This window comes from Filicampus tigris, chromosome 11 (genome assembly GCF_054856515.1).
Source record: "Filicampus tigris isolate MCC_2025a chromosome 11, RoL_Ftig_1.0, whole genome shotgun sequence".
Taxonomy (NCBI): domain Eukaryota; kingdom Metazoa; phylum Chordata; class Actinopteri; order Syngnathiformes; family Syngnathidae; genus Filicampus; species Filicampus tigris.
Window position 1 is genome coordinate 21,689,587 of NC_141227.1, and position 17,510 is coordinate 21,707,096.

The 17,510-nt window shown below is 40.1% G+C and overlaps 1 protein-coding gene across 5 annotated transcripts in view; it reads right to left on the reverse strand.

The window, feature by feature from the left end:
* Positions 1 to 17,510, reverse strand: part of LOC147140141 (semaphorin-4G-like) — a 29,367-nt gene that overhangs the window by 11,526 nt on the left and 331 nt on the right. For 3 of the 5 annotated variants that reach the window (XM_086044953.1, XM_086044954.1, XM_086044957.1), the window contains 6 exons: positions 10,305 to 10,560; positions 3,882 to 4,033; positions 1,965 to 2,027; positions 1,773 to 1,871; positions 736 to 826; positions 534 to 641 (listed from right to left, as the gene is read on the reverse strand). In XM_086044953.1, the coding sequence (XP_085901079.1) occupies positions 534 to 641; positions 736 to 826; positions 1,773 to 1,871; positions 1,965 to 2,027; positions 3,882 to 4,033; positions 10,305 to 10,437 (646 nt within the window). In that variant the 5' untranslated portion in view covers positions 10,438 to 10,560. Of the gene's footprint in view, positions 1 to 533; positions 642 to 735; positions 827 to 1,772; positions 1,872 to 1,964; positions 2,028 to 3,881; positions 4,034 to 10,304 lie in introns of all 5 variants that reach the window. The other 2 variants (XM_086044955.1, XM_086044956.1) reach the window with 2 other exon arrangements.

Below are 17,510 nucleotides of genomic sequence, written 5' to 3' on the forward strand. Positions count from 1 at the left end.
GTCACGATACAAAGAAAAAAAAAAAAAGAATCATTTTAGAGTTGGATTGTAATTTAGTAACTAATTAGTTAATGAAATCAATACAACTGTGTAATATGTAAATGTGAAATTCATTTTTTTTTTACAAAATAATTCTTAATAAACCAATTATTTGTAAAATACATTAAAAGATGAGTACGGTATGTAATATTGTTTATTTTAACGATAAGACAATCATTCTTTAAAAATGTTATTTATAATCAATTCATTTTAAAAAAGCCAATAATTCAATAAAATACTTTTGAATATGGTTACCTGCACGTGTTGATTTTACATTTCTTATAGCTTTTTTATTTATTTACATAAAATGATTAAGAGAATCATTATAATGAGATAAATCAATGAAAGTATGCATTACTATCAATAGATATTTGAAGAACCAGATAAATTAAAGCAATAAATATTACAAGGCTAAATGCTTGTTGGGCCCACCACTGCACGGCTACACTTGATTTCTTTTTCCCCAAAAAATGATCGTGAATGTGACTTCTCACCATTCAGCCATCGCGTGGGAGCATCCTCAGTCTTCAGAGTGGGAGAATTGCGTCGGATATCCGGGAAGCTTCGAAACTCATATTGGGAAGCGGTAAACAGCTCCTCGTCTGAGAGACAGCCAAAGTCACATGAGGTTTTGGTGTTCTTTTTTTTTGGGGGGGGGGGGGGGGTGACAACTTAGTATCTGTCGAAAGTCCCTACCAACGATGAGGCCGGTGTAGCCCGTCGTCGGGCTGTAGGGACATTTGTCTCGGCCCTCTTCGCGCGGAGACATCACAAATTTCTCAGCATCCTGTTAAAAAAAAAAAAATAAAAACATAAAAAATAAAAAAAGGACATGAGATGGAGTGGCTAAAATGTAAAGTGAATGAAATCAATGCTAAAAAAAAATTGTTTAACGCTCATTCATGATGACCATACAAATTTACAAATAAGTTAACTTACGACCAAAATAACTACTCCTCCGCAATAGGTGAAAATTCCCGACATATAGATGGAACATAAAAAAAAAAAAACAAAAAAAACATTTTAGCAATGTACATGTTTTAAAAATAGAGCAAAATAAATTAATTTATTACAGCTAACTTAGGTTTTTAAAAACACGTTTTGAACATTGTGCGCATATTGGAACGTCAGCGAGTGAGTGTCTGGGCGCGAGCCGTGGTCCACAGCAGTTTCTGTTTAACTCATTCACTGCCAGAAATTTTCAGACCCTCTTTTACCCTAATGTTTGAAAAAAAATTGGAAAAAAAAAATATCAATTAGTTCCTGGGATTGAACGGCTGGACTGTGAAAAGACAAGTAAATTTGTCAACGGCAGTGAATGAGTCCAGTGTTTTACTGCTCTCCCATCGCTCAAAAGAGGTTGACTGTGGCTCTCCTTTCCCACACGCGGGGGGGGCATTACAGTAAGTATACTGTGAAAAAATATTTCAAAAATGCTGACTTGAGCCACGCGTTTCCTAACTGACACATGCGTTCCCTCGTTAAGCTCTGTGTTGTCATAACAACCAGACACCTGGGTCCATGGCCTTGTCGGGCTCAAGGCTGAAACGGAGCACAGATGCGCAGCAATGTAACCTTGTTAACTTCGAGGTTGGAACGTGGAGAAAAATCCAAATAAACCAAATCAAGGCAATGACGACGGGAAATATAGTGAAGGCATCGCAGCGCGTCTGCTTCACTAAATCAGCGACATATGAATGTAAATGCAACAAGAAAGCAGGGGTTGAACATACTATATATGCACACAGAGGACTGAAGGCGTGAGTTCCGCACATGTAGAGGTGCGTGGAGTTGAACCTCTGCAGGAGGCGGATGTGATTAAAACACTCCGTCTGGTGGAAGACGAGGGGGGGAAAAAAAAAAAAAAAAAAAGATTCAGTGGGGATATGAATGCAAAAGGAAAGAGGGAAAAGTTAAATGTCTACCTTGTTGTCTTTCCCCTTGAGAAGACATTGGCGTTTTTGCTCTGGGGAGGCCTCCCACTCAATCTGACGTAACAAAACACACAGTCAGACACAACAGGAAGATCCACGGCACTGACGATTGTTATATGAATGGTCACCTTTTTTTGCCCGTGAGTTCAAAGACTGCCTTTCAGTCTACCTAAACCAACACTATTTTTATTTTTAGCGCCTATACAGTAAGTCTCTTTGGAGAGTGAATTGCATTGAACAGAAGGAAATAGAGCGCATCCGCCAATAATTATTACAGCGCTTTACTTTTCACACATTTGATATTAGAGTCGCATTGCAAATTGGACTCAAGTCATTTCCCGCCTCAAAAGTATTCATTGTCACGAAAAGCCTACTAAAACATCTGAGCTTGATTTGAGTTGTGTATTGACTACACGAGCTTGAACGTGATTGTTTCATTTTGAACATCCCCGGTTTCTAAGTGTAGTAATGTAAAAAAAAAAAAAAAAAAAAAAAAAAAAATGTCAGGAAAAGCCTACTAGAACATCGTAACTTTATTTGAGGTTCATTAGAGGCACTTTAAATGGTGCTGGGTGCGTGCTGACCGCCATTCACAACATGGGTTTGATTGCTTATTTTGAACACAGCCAGATTAAAACTGCAACAATGTAGCTCAAGCAAAAAAAAAAAAAAAAAAATGGCAGGAAAATCCTACTAGAGCATCTGAACTTTATCTGTGGTGTATCAAAAGCACTTTAAAATGATGGCAAGCGTGTGCCGACTCCCATTTAATGTGGGTTTCAATGTGATTTGGTCATTGTGAACACGCTGCCAAGGAAAATGGGCCACAGCGGCCAAAGGAAGGTGTGCCAAGCTTGTGGCATCATTTTCCAAAAGAGTTGGCGCTGGGATTTCTGCCAAAGGCGCATCGACAAAGTATTGAGCAAAAAAAAGGGAAGCGCTGAGTTCTTTCCAGATGCACAGTATACTGGAAAGACTGGTTGAGGCACTGTGGCTATCATGCTATTTCATGCTAAAACCCAGGGGCCACTAAAGCAGGTTTAGTGATTTAGGTGGTACAGCTAGTTTTCACAAAGCATACTTTTTTTTTTTTTTTTTTTTTTTTTATCTTTCGCTTATCAAATAATCTATTCCGGAAAAAAATAAAACTAATACAAAATAAACAAGGCATTGTCAAAAATATAAAAAAATATCAAACTTGCTCTCAAAACTGAAACTAACAAAACTAACAAATTGAAAAAAACCCAACAAACGTCAAAACAAAATCAACACTAACTGATGAAAAATCAAAAACTTTTATAACCCTGGTTTGTATTCATTTTTATTTATTCAAAAACACTTCATTTTAGTTTAGTCTTTGTAAGTTTCAGTATTAGTTTTGTAGCTAGCTGTATGAAAATCAGGGGCAAAGATGAAAATGAGGGACATTTTCACAATAACATTTTCAATTCATTTTATAAATGTTATAGTTAGCGATTTTTCAAAAGCAAGCACTCTTGTTTTTATTTTATTTCTGTAATGACTATTTAGTTTTATTTTGCGTTTCAGTTGTTTCGTTTGTTTTGGTTAACTGATAATAACAACCCTTGCCAAGAGTGACCATTCTGGGTAACACCGCATTTAAAACTTGGGACAGCATACCCGAGAAAATTACTCAATTGTCAAAATGCGCTGACGCAGAGTTTTTCCCATCGATTATACAGCATGACTCCTTCTTGTGACTGGCTCCAAATCAGACCTCAAAGCACTCACAAGCTCCATAATTGCATTACTGAATACAAACGATGTCATTTCGGTTTCTGGCATTTCAAAAATGCTTACACGAGCGTCCGCAAGACCCCCCGACCCTTCAAAAACAGGGCGAAACGCCGACTAAAAAACGGTTTCAACCGAAGCACAGAAACTCACAGTGAGCGTAGGACCGGCCGATATGTCAGCGGCGTCGAGTGCAAACACGGCCCCTCGGGCCCCGATGTAGAGGCGCCGCCTGTCAGCCTCCAGCAACATGGTGCTGTAGTCGACGGCCGAGGAGGAGCTGAAGCGCCTGCAGCCCTGCAGATCTGCGGGCACAAGCACAGCCATTTGTTCACAGCCGCGCAGAAAAATATCGGCAACGCAATCTCTTACTTCATGCTGCAGTGACACCGGACCACGTGTGGGAGATGAAAAGAGAGGTAATGACATTTTCAACACAATACAAGGCTATCTTGACTTGCACGCACATGTTGACAGACACTATAACAATACCCGTAGGCGTATATTCTTTATTTCTTACATTATTGCAGTGTATTTAGTCAGCTGTATGTGTGTGTACGTCCGTATCGTACTTTCCCCAGTTGGCCAAGGCATACATTGGAAGGAGCGGCACAATGTCCAGTGAACCGAATCAGAAATTAGGGCCAAAATGGTTTCATTCTCGGATGGGTGGATTTTTCTGATTAAAAATATTTTTTTCTGGTTGGCTAAGTATATGACCTAATGGATTTTCCGTTAGTTTTCAATGGTGAGAGATGGTTTTGAAAATTTTGATCACAGAATGAATTAAACTTACTCACTGATATTAATTGAAATGCCATCAATCTGTTTCTGACCACTTCCACCCCCAAAAAAAACAAAAAAAAACAATTCTTGACACGATCAGGATTTTGGAGCCGATCACCAAGTTGAAAAAAAAAAAAAAAAAAAAAAACCCACCATAACCGATCAACAATCCAATCAAAAGATGGACCATATATTCATTTATATAAGCAACAAAATGCACATATAATTGACACCCATTGAAATGCACTCTTTCCAATATTTGTAAATATTGGAAAAAACGTGAAAACAAATGTCTGTTTAGTCTGCGTGTGAGCATCCGCGCGCAAGCTGCGGCCTACAGCAGCTCTTTGTGAGTGTTGTCATTTTGTATTTGTCCCAAAAAATGAATGGCTGAAAGTTCATCAGTGAGGGGACTACAGTTAATATAATGTAAAAACTGAAGAAAAAAAACCCCCAGATATAGTGGAGTAACTGTATACCGGAAACAATGTCTACTCATCAAAAAAAAACGGCCTCCACCATTCTGCAGTCGATGAACTAAATGCACATGAACACTTTATATGAGGAAATGCCGTGTTTAAAATCAATGCAAGCTCATTGGGACACGTCACTGAATGCGTTTGGATGCGTACTCTTCCTCTGCGACACATCTCGCAGCGTGCATCACTGAGTGTATGCGACTTTGGAATAGTCGCGCAATGCGGTGAGGCGGCCTTTTTGCTCCCCTCCATTATATTGCTCTCTATTCAATCTGCGCTGCAGCCGCGCTGACAAAGTCGGCCGGGCTAAGAAAACAAGGCTGCATCTTCATACTTTATATGGCGCTCCACTGAAATAAAAGAAAATGAAAAGGGGCTTTTCAGTCGGCGCTTTCCGCAGCACTTTATGCGACAGCAAACGTGTTCATTAGAATGAGGTTGACTCTCTGCGAGCGCGGAGCAAAGCGATGTCGCATTGGCGAAAGGTTCTCGCTCGCCAGTCCTGTGACGATGCTTGCGGATGCAAAACGGATCGTCTATCAGGGCGTCAACTTGACTTGAGTAAACGACACCGCAACCGCCCAGCAACATCCAACGGACGTCTCGAGGGAGAATGTTTGACGAGCAGGATCAGACAAAAACTTGGAAAAAAAAAAAAAAAAAAAAAAAAGCTATCGTGAACTCATTTGGCGCGGGGGTTAGGTTACACTCGGCGCGCTTGAATGATGTGAATTCAGGCGTATGAAGTGGGCAGGTATCAGCGGAAGGTGAGCGGCTTTTGGCTCGCTCTATGCTACCGATTTACATTTTAAATACCTATCCATCCACTCACGAGGAAGCAATATGCACTTTCAAGTGTTTAATGGCCACCGAGTACCGTAAATCACCTCCCCGTGCCAGTTGAGATTCTCATCGGCTGTGGCAGTTCTTTCTTTGATTTATCTCTCCAGAAGCACTTTCTTTGATGTGTTCTTGTAGCAATCAATTGTTTCACCAGTGTCTGTGACCACACTTACAAATTGTCCTATTACACTGAAACGTATGGAAATGTAATTAATCTGCCCCCCCAAAAAAACACATTTTAAAAATGTTTTTAACAAAAAACGGTAAGACCATCACTCCTCAGTAACCTGCAGTGAATTCATTCTACACAGAGGATAAAGAATAGATGCCTGTGAGTATTGTTATATTACCTGCCCACTGTTTGAATTCAAATACCCGTTGCGTAAAAGGTGCTAACACAGCGATAGCCCCCCCGTATGGAATTTTTTCTTGCATGTTAGCAATAAGCTAAATGGACGACGGTTGTTTTAAAAACACAATGTGCAATTCTCTTTGTTCAGAGTTTAGTTTGAAAGTAAACTCCTAAATTTGGAATGACTTAACCTGCCTTGCGGGAAATTTAGTGCCGACTTGCTCGACAGTAACTCGGGATTTACTTTACTTATGACTTGTAACTTCCACCTACCTCTGCCGACGCGCCGCGTTTTATTTGCAGACGCGCCGCGTTTCATTCCTGCTGGCTGATTGTGTGCTCACTCCCTCTCAGCGGGAGGAAGAGGAGTGTTAGCGGATGGCTGCGTGGGATTTCCTGGACAATAACTTTGCCTACGTGAGTGCGCACACTATGAGCGGCTCACCGTGGGCGAACACAATGCTGCCAAGCCGAGACGATACCCGGAAGATTCCGCTGTATAATCACAACATCATGACACCTTATATTTTTCTTGCGGCAAATGCAAATTGGGATTGGTTTCTATTACTTCCTGTGAATATAAGTTATCTATAAGTTATCTTTTTGGGGTATTTATATTTTTTTCTGAAATAAATTAAAACATTCTACTATCTTTATTACTAGGGCCGGACAGATTATCGGTTATCAGACGGTTGATATAATTAGCCAATATCAGATATTCTTTTTTTTTTTGTTTTTTTTTTTTACACATTACAAAATAAAACAAAGTTAATGACATCAAACCCCAAAAATTCCCCCGCCCCCAATAAATACATAAATAAATCGATTTTTGCCGATTTTTCTCACCGTTATAAAGTTAAACCGATAATAAATGACAAAGTAGTGTGAAATCAGTCAAACATTTTGCCTGTAATTCTTATGTTTATAGTTGCCAGCGTTCAGGGACCAGAAAAGAAGTTACCGGTACTTTGTTCATTATATTTTCTTTTTAATTAAGTGACCGATTAATTATATTCTGCCGAGCACCGGCATCTGCAACAGCCTAATAAAAAAGCCATATTGGCCAGGTCCTATTTATTACCTTGACAAACCAGCATATTTTCAATGTAATTTAATTAAATAGAATGTATGAATGCTGGTTTCATTAGTGTTTTGTATTGTATGTTAGCATTAAAGTCGAGGTGCAACAATTCATCGACAACTAATCGTTTATTAAATTATTCAGTAATTATTTTGATAATTCTTTGGAGCCATTGTTTAATTCAAAACTGTCCAAAATGTCAGCCTCCCAACAATAAATATTCTCAGATTGAATCCAAATAAAACATTTGGAAACGTCTCCTTTTACATTAGAAAACAGTGATCAACCTTTTTGACAGTTTTCTGAAATTTTACGGAACAACCCAGTAACCGAATCTTAATCTTTATGTTTGTACATTTTCTAGACTACCATTTTGAAATAACGCCATGTTTTTTAATACAGGGATGGAAATTAAAACTTTTTTTTTTTAATTCCAGTTCATCAACTAACCAATTGAATAATCAACTGTTTTATCAACTATTTAAAAACATCATAAGTTGCAGCCTTAGCATTAAGATAGCGTACGTTCATCAGTTATGTGGCTTCGTTTTGGTGTAGAGCTACTTTTGAAGGGCCAAGTCAAAATCCTGATGTTTTCATATTTATAGGAAACAAAAAAAAAAAACCCTACATTTGGGTTAGCGAAAGCACCGGCGCTGGGAGAGCAACACGGGGGGTTGTTCGGTCAGGGTTACATTAACGTTATACGATGAGGGAATAACAAGCCGAGGCACGTAGAGCCGCTGCATTCGGGATTGGAGGTGAAAGTGCGCCTTTTAATACGCTGTTCGGGGTAGAAAAATAAGCGGCGGCAAGACAAGCCTACATCATCCCAAGATACTGGAGTGGAAGGTTATAGCTGTGCATCAAAATGTGGCACATTTGTGGAATGCTAAATTCATCACCGGTGATATTTTAAGTAACGTTGCATCATTCAAGACGAGTTTTTTTTTTTTTTTCTTTTTGCTAGATTGTGCTATTTTAGAGCTATTTTTTTCCTCGGCATTTTTGGTTGAACAGCTCACAATGCAAAAACAGGTGATTTAGTCACCTGGCCGGGGGTCTGTACCTTCATTAGGTTGCTAAGATACTAAGCAACTGGATGACAGGGACGGCGGTATTTCCATATGAAAGCCTTCACGCAGAAGGGAGGTCAATTAACTCGAGGAGGACTTTTTGACATGAAAAGTGCGCGCTAATGAAGAGAAAACAGAGTTGGAGGCACTGAGGCGGGTTGTAGATTAGAGCTGCATTGTTGCAGCCGTGGCGAGTCACGCAGGAGAACCCGCGAGCAAGGCCGGAGCACACCGGCCCGGATTTAGACGGCGAGAGGAGGCAGCCGCTATCTCGATTCGCGGGAGACCTCACGACTTTGAACGATTTTTGCGGGCGACGATTCCAGTTGCGACTGCTCGATGGCGGCAGGGAACCCCGCAAGAAGAAGCAGCCGTTGAGCGGATAGCAAAGACTTCTCAAATGAGAGGCCTTGCTTCAACCTCTTTCTTGCCAATCTCGGCATGCATTTACTAGAAAACTAAACATAAAGAGAATTAGATGTTGTTTTTAACCAAACACATAATTTATTAAATACTAAAGTCTGTTAGCTTAATGCTAACAGACGATTCAAAACGCCACAGATAGGGCAAATTAAGCTAGCATCAATGGAGAAGTAGTTAGAAAACGACCCAAAACAAAAAAGTTATTTGAACAAATACAGTGTATTCTTTATGCTCCGTGAAAAACGACTAATGTTATCAGCTGAGTGCTGTGACTATCTTCTTCGTGAATGTAGTATGTACAGTATGTATCATACTGACACCTAGTGGGCAAGACGTGCACTGCAGAAGGACCGGCAAAATGTTTTAATGAGTTAAAGTATGAAATCATGATGCAAAAATTGTCAAAATTCTTTACATTTGATTTAACGTTATTACTGTACGTTTTTGTACAGTACAATACTGTAGCGTGACAATTTCTTTAACAAGAAAAGCATTTTTAAAAATTGTTGGTGTTTCATTGGAGGCTGGAACAGAATAATGGCATTGCAAATTCTTTTCGGGAAAGATGATTTGAGATGTGTTTTGAATTTAACTCAAAAGTCAAGGTACCACCGCATTAATGTCAGGTGAACGCGGCAGGCGGCAAATCGATAAAATGACGTATCGGCACAGGTAACGTCGAGCGGGACAGTCGCCATGGTGACGGCGCCTCCCTCAAAGACGACGAGACGTCGCCGGTCTGTGCGGGGGATCCGAGCGGGAGGACTTTTTAGAAACAAAGCGCCACGGCAGACGGCGCGTCTATGCAAGTCGGTGGAAAGACGTCGTTAATACCAGCAGGAAGATGTCGGGATGGGAGGAATAAAGAGAAGATTTGCATCAAAAGAGCGGCGAGACCGGGGGGGGGGGGGGCAAACAGTTCAAGGAAATCAAGAAAGCTGAAAACATGATGAAGAGGTAAAAAAGACCACCGAAAAAAGACTGAATCTCACATGATTACAAATAGATACATATTCGAGCCTTCCCCACAAAAACATTTCTCTCCATAATATTGTACTCTATAAAAAATACAGTGTTGACATCATTTAATTAAAATAAAAAAATAAAAAAGTTTACGTCACACTGCATGCATTGAGCCGCCATTGTGCTGCCCTTTTTGGTGAGTGAATCTTGGCCACCTGGGGGCAGTATAAGACAGACAGACAGACGGATAGATCTCTACTCCTCTCCTCTTATCAGTACACCACTAATATCAGCCGTTCCGCGCAGAGGATAAAGAATAGGACTGTGAGTACTGTTACACTGCTCGTCACCTTTTGTGTTCAATCCGTTGCCTAAACGGCTATTTAACATTAGCATTAAGCTTAAAGCTAGGCTACGTGATTATTTTTTAACTACAAAATATGTCATTCTCTTTATTTTATAGTCAGTTTGACGGCAAACTTCGCCTGGGCGTGGCAATAAACTGTACGGGTGCACCTAGTTGGTGTGGTTAATGAGCACCTTTGGTGAGCGAGTGACACGTAACACGCTTACTGTTGCTCAAGACGGTGACACGCGGAGTCACATCGAGATCCGGCGGCGGTCTGAACTGGTAGGCGGCCGCCACGCACACACAGCAGCTAACCAGCAGCAGGAGCCGCAGTGATGAGGAGCGGCCCGCCTTCATCTCCACGCACACTCACACACACACACACACACACACACACACTTGGTGAGCAGGGTGCATGCAGCAGCAAAAAAGCTCACACAAACATATTCACACACTGGCTGCCTGGTTCACTGCAAGGACCTGAAAGAAGAGAAAACGCATCCACCATCAGTCGGCAGGGACAATAAAGCAACACTCAAACTCACACTTGAAGGCCGTGAGTTTGGGACTAGATGAAGTCATTAGAGACCTTTTAATACCACCACTAGCACCTCAGTATTATTGGAACTCTTAATAATAACTATAATACCAACATATGCATACAGTCGGGGCCATAAATTGGGACATGGACATCATTTTCAATGCTCAAGACACCAGCACAAAAAGGATATGAAATGAAACGAATGGGATGTGCTTTACCATCAGACCTTTAATTTGAGGGTTTTTACATCGAAATCAAGGTGAATATGAGCACGGAAGCAAGAAAGGCAGTAGTTTTATTTCTAAAAATTATATTTTTGTATTTTTGTTAGCCATTGCGGCACTGTTTGAACATTAACGCTGCGCTTGAATTTAGCGGGGAAAAAAACGGGACTAATTGTTCAATATTGCACATAAAAATCAAATAGGAATTGCAACTAAATAATGTACATATACATACATATATATTCAAATGATTAAATGTTGATTTAAAATGTATTTAAAAAAATAATACTTGAAGCCAGTGTACCGTGCACAAATCAAACATTTGAGCGATAATTTCGTACACCACTAGAGGGACATACATACTAATAGAGGTACTCGTACCACACTAAAAAAAAAAAAATCACAGAAAAATATACCAGTGTGTGAAGACAGCGACAGATGTGTTTTGCTACTACAAGTTGTCTGACAAATCAATCAGAAGACAGACAAATTTTGACGTCATCAAGGACGACAAATCGGATTGGTTAAAAAAAAAAAAAAAAAAAAAAAAAAACGCTCCCATTGCTAATATAGTTCAAGTGACATGGGCCAGCACGGCTGATTCTGAAGGCCCTGGGCAGATTAAATTGACATGACATCACATGAAGGAAGCAGTGCAGACAAAAGAAATGTAAATAAAGACATTTGACTGTTGGGAATAAATGAATACAAGTTCACAAAACAAATATTCGAATTTGGATTGTAAATGTGAAGGTCGGTGTTTCTGATAGCGTGACACCAAACAGCTGAAATAAAAGCCACACAATGTACTCTCATTCACTCACTGGGCCGTCAGCGTTCCGACACAAAACACGACGTCTGCGAAGCTGCTTAATCTCATAACACACGACTCCAAATATCATTCACCAAACACTGATGTGGAAAGACAGCACTGTTGAATTCACCATTTATAAAACCTAATTGCGAAACAATTCCACATTGATAAGGCATGAATAGAAACAAGTGACAAACGTGAACCAGTCACTTGAAGGAAGAGAAATTGAGTCACAATGAACCCCAGCACACATGTTAGCTAGTGGGGGAAATGAAATGGACCACTTTAAATATTAAGTCGATAAACACCGGAAGGAAGCAAATCCTAGATAATCAATTTAAAAAAAAAACATGCGCCCTCACTATTCGTTTGTCCCGCAAAGTGACAAAGGTCCGTCAGGGGTTTGGACACTGTGACAAGAACACAGGCGTAGGCCTACATGTGTAAATATTGAGAGTGCTCCTTTGACTTTTCAAATATGCACACAACAACACAGGAGAGTGGCGTGCAACCAGTCTCCAATATCCCGCATTTCTAAGTGTTCTTTTTATGGCCCATCAATTTCGCATTACGTATTAGCATGATGCTAGCAGACTTTCGTGAGACAGACTGCGTGCTTTGGTTTAACATTTCGGCGTTCAAATATACAATCCATCCATCCATGTTGAATATTATTTTGTTTTATGCGCTGCTTGTTTGTGTTGCTGCTCTGTGTGTGTTAGAGTAGCAGTTGTTTTAAGATGTATGATTATCGGAACAGCTATGCTAATTTCCTTTGGTTCATGTATAGCGTTTCACGCTGGGATTAAGCTAGAGAACTTTCATTAAAACGTAATTACATGGAGCTCGGTGTGTGTGTGTGTGTGTGTGTGTCAAAGTAGCAGATGTTTTAGGATTTACGATTACTGTAACATCTATCCTCATTTCCGCTAGCTTGTGTATAGCATTTCATGTTGGGATCAAGCTAGCGAACTTTGGTTAAAATGTAACTATATACGTTGGTTGAACATTTTGTGTTTGAATACTGAATGTTCAACTCTTGTTTTATGTGTCAGTTTTACACTAAACTTCAACTGATAGCTTTGCTTCACATTTGGACAACTGTGCGAGCTTGCGTCTTCTTTTAATTTCTTCTCGGGTGATTCTCCATTTCTTGACAGCGACAGAAAGAGCGGGCACTGATGAGTCATTTAAAAAGTGTGTTTTAATAAGTTGAAGTGTTTTAATGAGTTTGAATGTGTTTAAAGCCTGTGCGAGATGTTAAATAGCAACAACTAAATTATGTAGTCAGTCAAAATCGTAAATGTTCTCGTATTGCTCTAAAGTATGGTGCAGCTTTTCACAGAGGATGTTCTACTAAAGGCACCTGTTGTCCAGCTGTTCAGGGTGTGCAATGTAAAATATTTGCATAGTCATATACCCTGGAAGCTTATGAGGGAAGTAAAGTGTTGAGTGCCGTGGCTTTAATAATCCTTCGCACATGTGTGGAGGCCATCAAACGACAAAGACGCAGCAAAATTTAAACTGATGCCTGATCCAGTGGTACCATGACGACACTCAAACTTTGCTGCCGTACTTGGCCAACACACAATGATGTAAAAAAAATAATTCTTCGCAATTTTGCATCGCCCGGCAGTCTGGTATAAGCGATAACAATTTGGTACCAATTAGACAACATCTGTAGTTTAAATCTTTTTTTCAAACAAAATTGACTGTCTTCCTGCGTCTTTTCAGGCATGGCTTCTAGAGATTTTTTTTTTTTTTTTTTTTTCGCGGTCGACTAATTATGTATCCGTCTACCAAATTCCATGTCGATAAGCGAAACTGGCTTTGAAGGCTGAATTCTAGAAATAAACAACCAAACTGACCCCAAACTGTCTGATTCCAACCAAAATGGCAAACTTCGAGTGTGTTTTCGGGCATGGCTACTTGAGCCTTTTTTGTGGGACTACTCATGTGTGACTCTGAGGGCTGAATTTTCAAGGTTCTGACGAGTGCTGCCAAATCAATTTTGAAGAGGACCAAATTGACCGTAAAACGCCTATTTTACTAAATAAAATGGCACACTTTCTGTGCACTTTTCAGACATGACCTATTGAGACTTTTCTGTGAAACTACTCATAAAGAACTTGTCTATCAAATGTCATGTTCAGTTAAATGTAACTTGGTGAGCTTGATTCTTCCAAAAAAAAAAAAAAAAAAAAAAAAAAGGTGGTGCTCCCCAGCCAATTTTGAAAATGACCAAATGACTCTAAACTGGCTTCTTTGAACCAAAATAACATATTTCCTGTTTATTTTCAGGCGGGCTTATTGAGACTTTATCGCAACGACTTTCCAATTCTTTATATCTTGGTGTGTCGCAAATACGCCGTACATTGGGACCACCAATTACCGCTGTGGTGGCTTTGCTCTTGTGACGGACTTCCACCCCGAGAGCTGTCAACTGCAATGAAAAGGTGCCAGTTTGCCTTTACAGGCTCGTCTAAGCTTCTTTTATCGGGTTGCGGGGGGGGGAGGCACGCTGAGGAGCCCTTCAGGAGTCATTTATCTGGCTCGTGCACACTCAAATGGCTGTCATGGCCTCGCCATGCTTTCAGACGGCCAGTCCATCAGTCTGCCAAAGTGGTGCTGATGTGGTCTTAAGAAAGAAAGATGGGAGGCTTTCACACAAGTACAGAAAGAAAGCCCCAGAAGTGACACGAGGCATCGCAAGCTGCGAGCCAGGTGGGTAAAATACTGTCTGACACTCTAACAGCGCCCGGAAAGTACTCCTCGCTAGGCTACGCCCATTAAAAGCACAATCCAACTAGAGCTTGGACTCACACCCAAAAACAATTTGATCATAATGGTAAATGAAAGCACGTATATAGCGCTTTATCTCAAACATATGTTGTCCTAAGTGCTTTACCAAGCCTCATATTCGCTTTTTAAAAACACATTGCCGTGCACAAAAGACCGAATGCGTCTGACGCGCTAACACAGCTGCGTCAACCGACGGAAAGGTTTTCCTTTTTAGTTTAAAATAACTTCCTATAACCTCCAGGATCCCTCGCTGTAAACTGGCCAACGGCAGAAGCTAGGGGATTTCTTCGCTTTTAGTAACGTTTTAATTCCATCTGAATTCTGTCGTACCGGCTAGCTAGCGCTAGGCAAACCGCCTTCAAGTTTGCAAAAAGTAACGGCAGAGGCTGCCTAGATGGCCTTCATTGACCGATTGCTTAACCGTTTAATTTAATGCTCATTAGCCGGCTAAAAATCTCATACACGCGCCAGAAACATTTCCGTGTCGAAATGTATTCGAGCCCCTGTAAATTGAAAAATCTGTAAAAATCTGTACCCAGATTTACAGGTTCTGTTTTAACTACTCAAAATGAAGGCCTACATTTATCTTTTTTTGTTTGAAAACCATGCTCCACTTTACTGTGTTTTATGCCTGATTAAACAAAAGGAACAATAACATTTGATTTAACCAAAGCGTGCTACTGCGAGAACACCCTCAGTGTATACAAAGCAGCTGAAAAATATGACAAGGCGACTTCATTAACAGTCGAACAAAAAAGGCTTGACACTCTTCGCTTCTCGGCTTGTATACAAAGCATGTGTGTCTCTGTGAGACAAATGGTAGAGAAGACGACAGTCAAAGGCATTGCGCGCTTTTCGTAAGCCTCCTTGTTTGACCGCGCGTTTTTTTTTTTTTTTTTCTTTTTTGTTTGTATTGAGTCTACTGTAGACTTTGTAACACTTGGCTTGCGCCGCTATGACAAAAGACAGTAGCAGTTGGGGATGAATCACTTTGCTTTTTGCTTGAGCTTTGTAATCAGCCTAACGCTCAAAACTGGCCAAATTGTCTGCCTTTGTTTGGAGTAAGGGAACAAGGACGCAGCCAATATCCAAGAGAAGAATAGAAACATTGTACCACGGACACGCAGCGCAAACATGTTCATGTTGATCCGCTCGGTTCATTCAAATGTGTCGCCAGTCATGGCAATTCCACATTCACTCCATTCTCAACGGTGGTGGGCTTCTCAGATGGTTTTAACACCATCAGATGCACCGACCAACAATTACAACCTAAATTAAAAAAACAAAAAAAAAATCATTTGTTTATTTCATTGTAATAAATGATCTCAACAGTCTATTTTCCTCACATCAGAGTGTTTTTCGTGGCTGTTCTGTTTCTGGAATGTGTATTTTGACTTTTTGTCCAATCAGATGTAAGCCTGTATGTGTTGCCATGTCAATCTAATCTGCCCAAGCTCTTTAAAATCAGTAGTGCTGGCCCATGTTATTTCAACTAGGTTAGTTAGTCAAAATGAAAGTTTTACTTTAACCAATCACATTACAAAGTCATTCTCACAGGGCCAGTGTGCCGGCGGCTGATTGGTTGGTCAGGGCAAAACTGTTCTGCTGGCAAAACACGTCTGCAATCTGCACACATTAATACATTCAATAAATCAGTATCTCTGGTGAGTCTGAAGTATTGGCTTTCTGCACTGCCGAAGGAAGCCGGCGACAACCTACACAAGCACATGCAAATGCCAAACCAGGAGAACTGAGGCAAGAACACAGAACCTTTCGACTGTGAGGTTTAACCACTACTTATACCACAAGCGCACCCAAAATAATACTTCTCTATTCGATGATTAATTTGTCGAGAGTAACCAAGAAATAGGGACCAAAGTCCTTTAAAAGCTAAATTTAAGGTGAAATTACATTAAGGCACAGTCTTGCCTTGAGATGCGAGTTTAATTTGTTCCATGACCACGCTTGTACTGCAAAAGGTATCTCAAATCATCTTGCCCTATTGAAATAAATGACATGCCAACCGTTATGCTCTGCCTCTCCAAAAGAAATAAGAATTTGTGTAATTCTTTAAAAAAAAGTTACATATCACTCTATTATATTGAACTTTATAATAAAATACAGCACAAAAAACACAATGTAAAGAATTAAACTTTTTTTAAAATAATTAATTCATCGCGGCTCATTCTTGTGTGCACAACTTGGCCACCAGGAACAGTATAGTACAGTCATGCTGACATAAACGAATAAGAGTTTCTCAATTATTTTATGTGAGTCACTAATCTGCCGTGATTTTAGCCATTTTTCGCAGAGGATAAAGAATAGGTCTGTGAGAATAGCTATATTGTCTTTCCATGTGTTGCTGCATCGTCTGTGTTGTATCTTCATTGCTACCACAAAAAAAGATGCTGTTCGTGAGCCCATCTGTGGTGTTCCCCATTATGTGTTAGCATCAAGCGAGTGGACTGTCAAGCAAAAATTAGGTCAAATTATAATTCAGTTTAGTTAGACGGTAACCTAAAGCTTATAGCCTTTTTTGGAGACTTTTTTGAAGAATTGTTAACTACTTGCCAAACTGCTGCTGACTGTGGAATGAGTTGAGTTCTTAACTATGGGCTCGGATGTCAAAGGGCCCCAAAATTGGCTCGTATCTAAAAAAAAAACTTGTCAGGTCCCTCTGATCTCAAGGCACCACTGTGTTTGTTAGCATTATGATAGCGGACTTTGAGCGGACGGATGTTGCAATTTCGCCACTTTCTGTCAAAATTTTAAAAATCAATTTAGCAAGGCATTTTAAGCAAACAAAGTGGGCCACATAACTGATGTGGCCAGCCAAATTTGGGCCCCCAGTCCTTGAGTTTAACACCCGTGCTTAAAAAAATATGTATATATCTTCCAGTGACATGTGATAGCATGTGGAAAAAATAGCTTCAATTGATTAGATCACTTAGTGGTTGATTGATTTTTCATGTGTAACAAAACAGATATGGAAAAACCGCCTTTTTAAACATGATTTACGTTGAGTGAAGGTATTTGAAAGTCGGCTTTG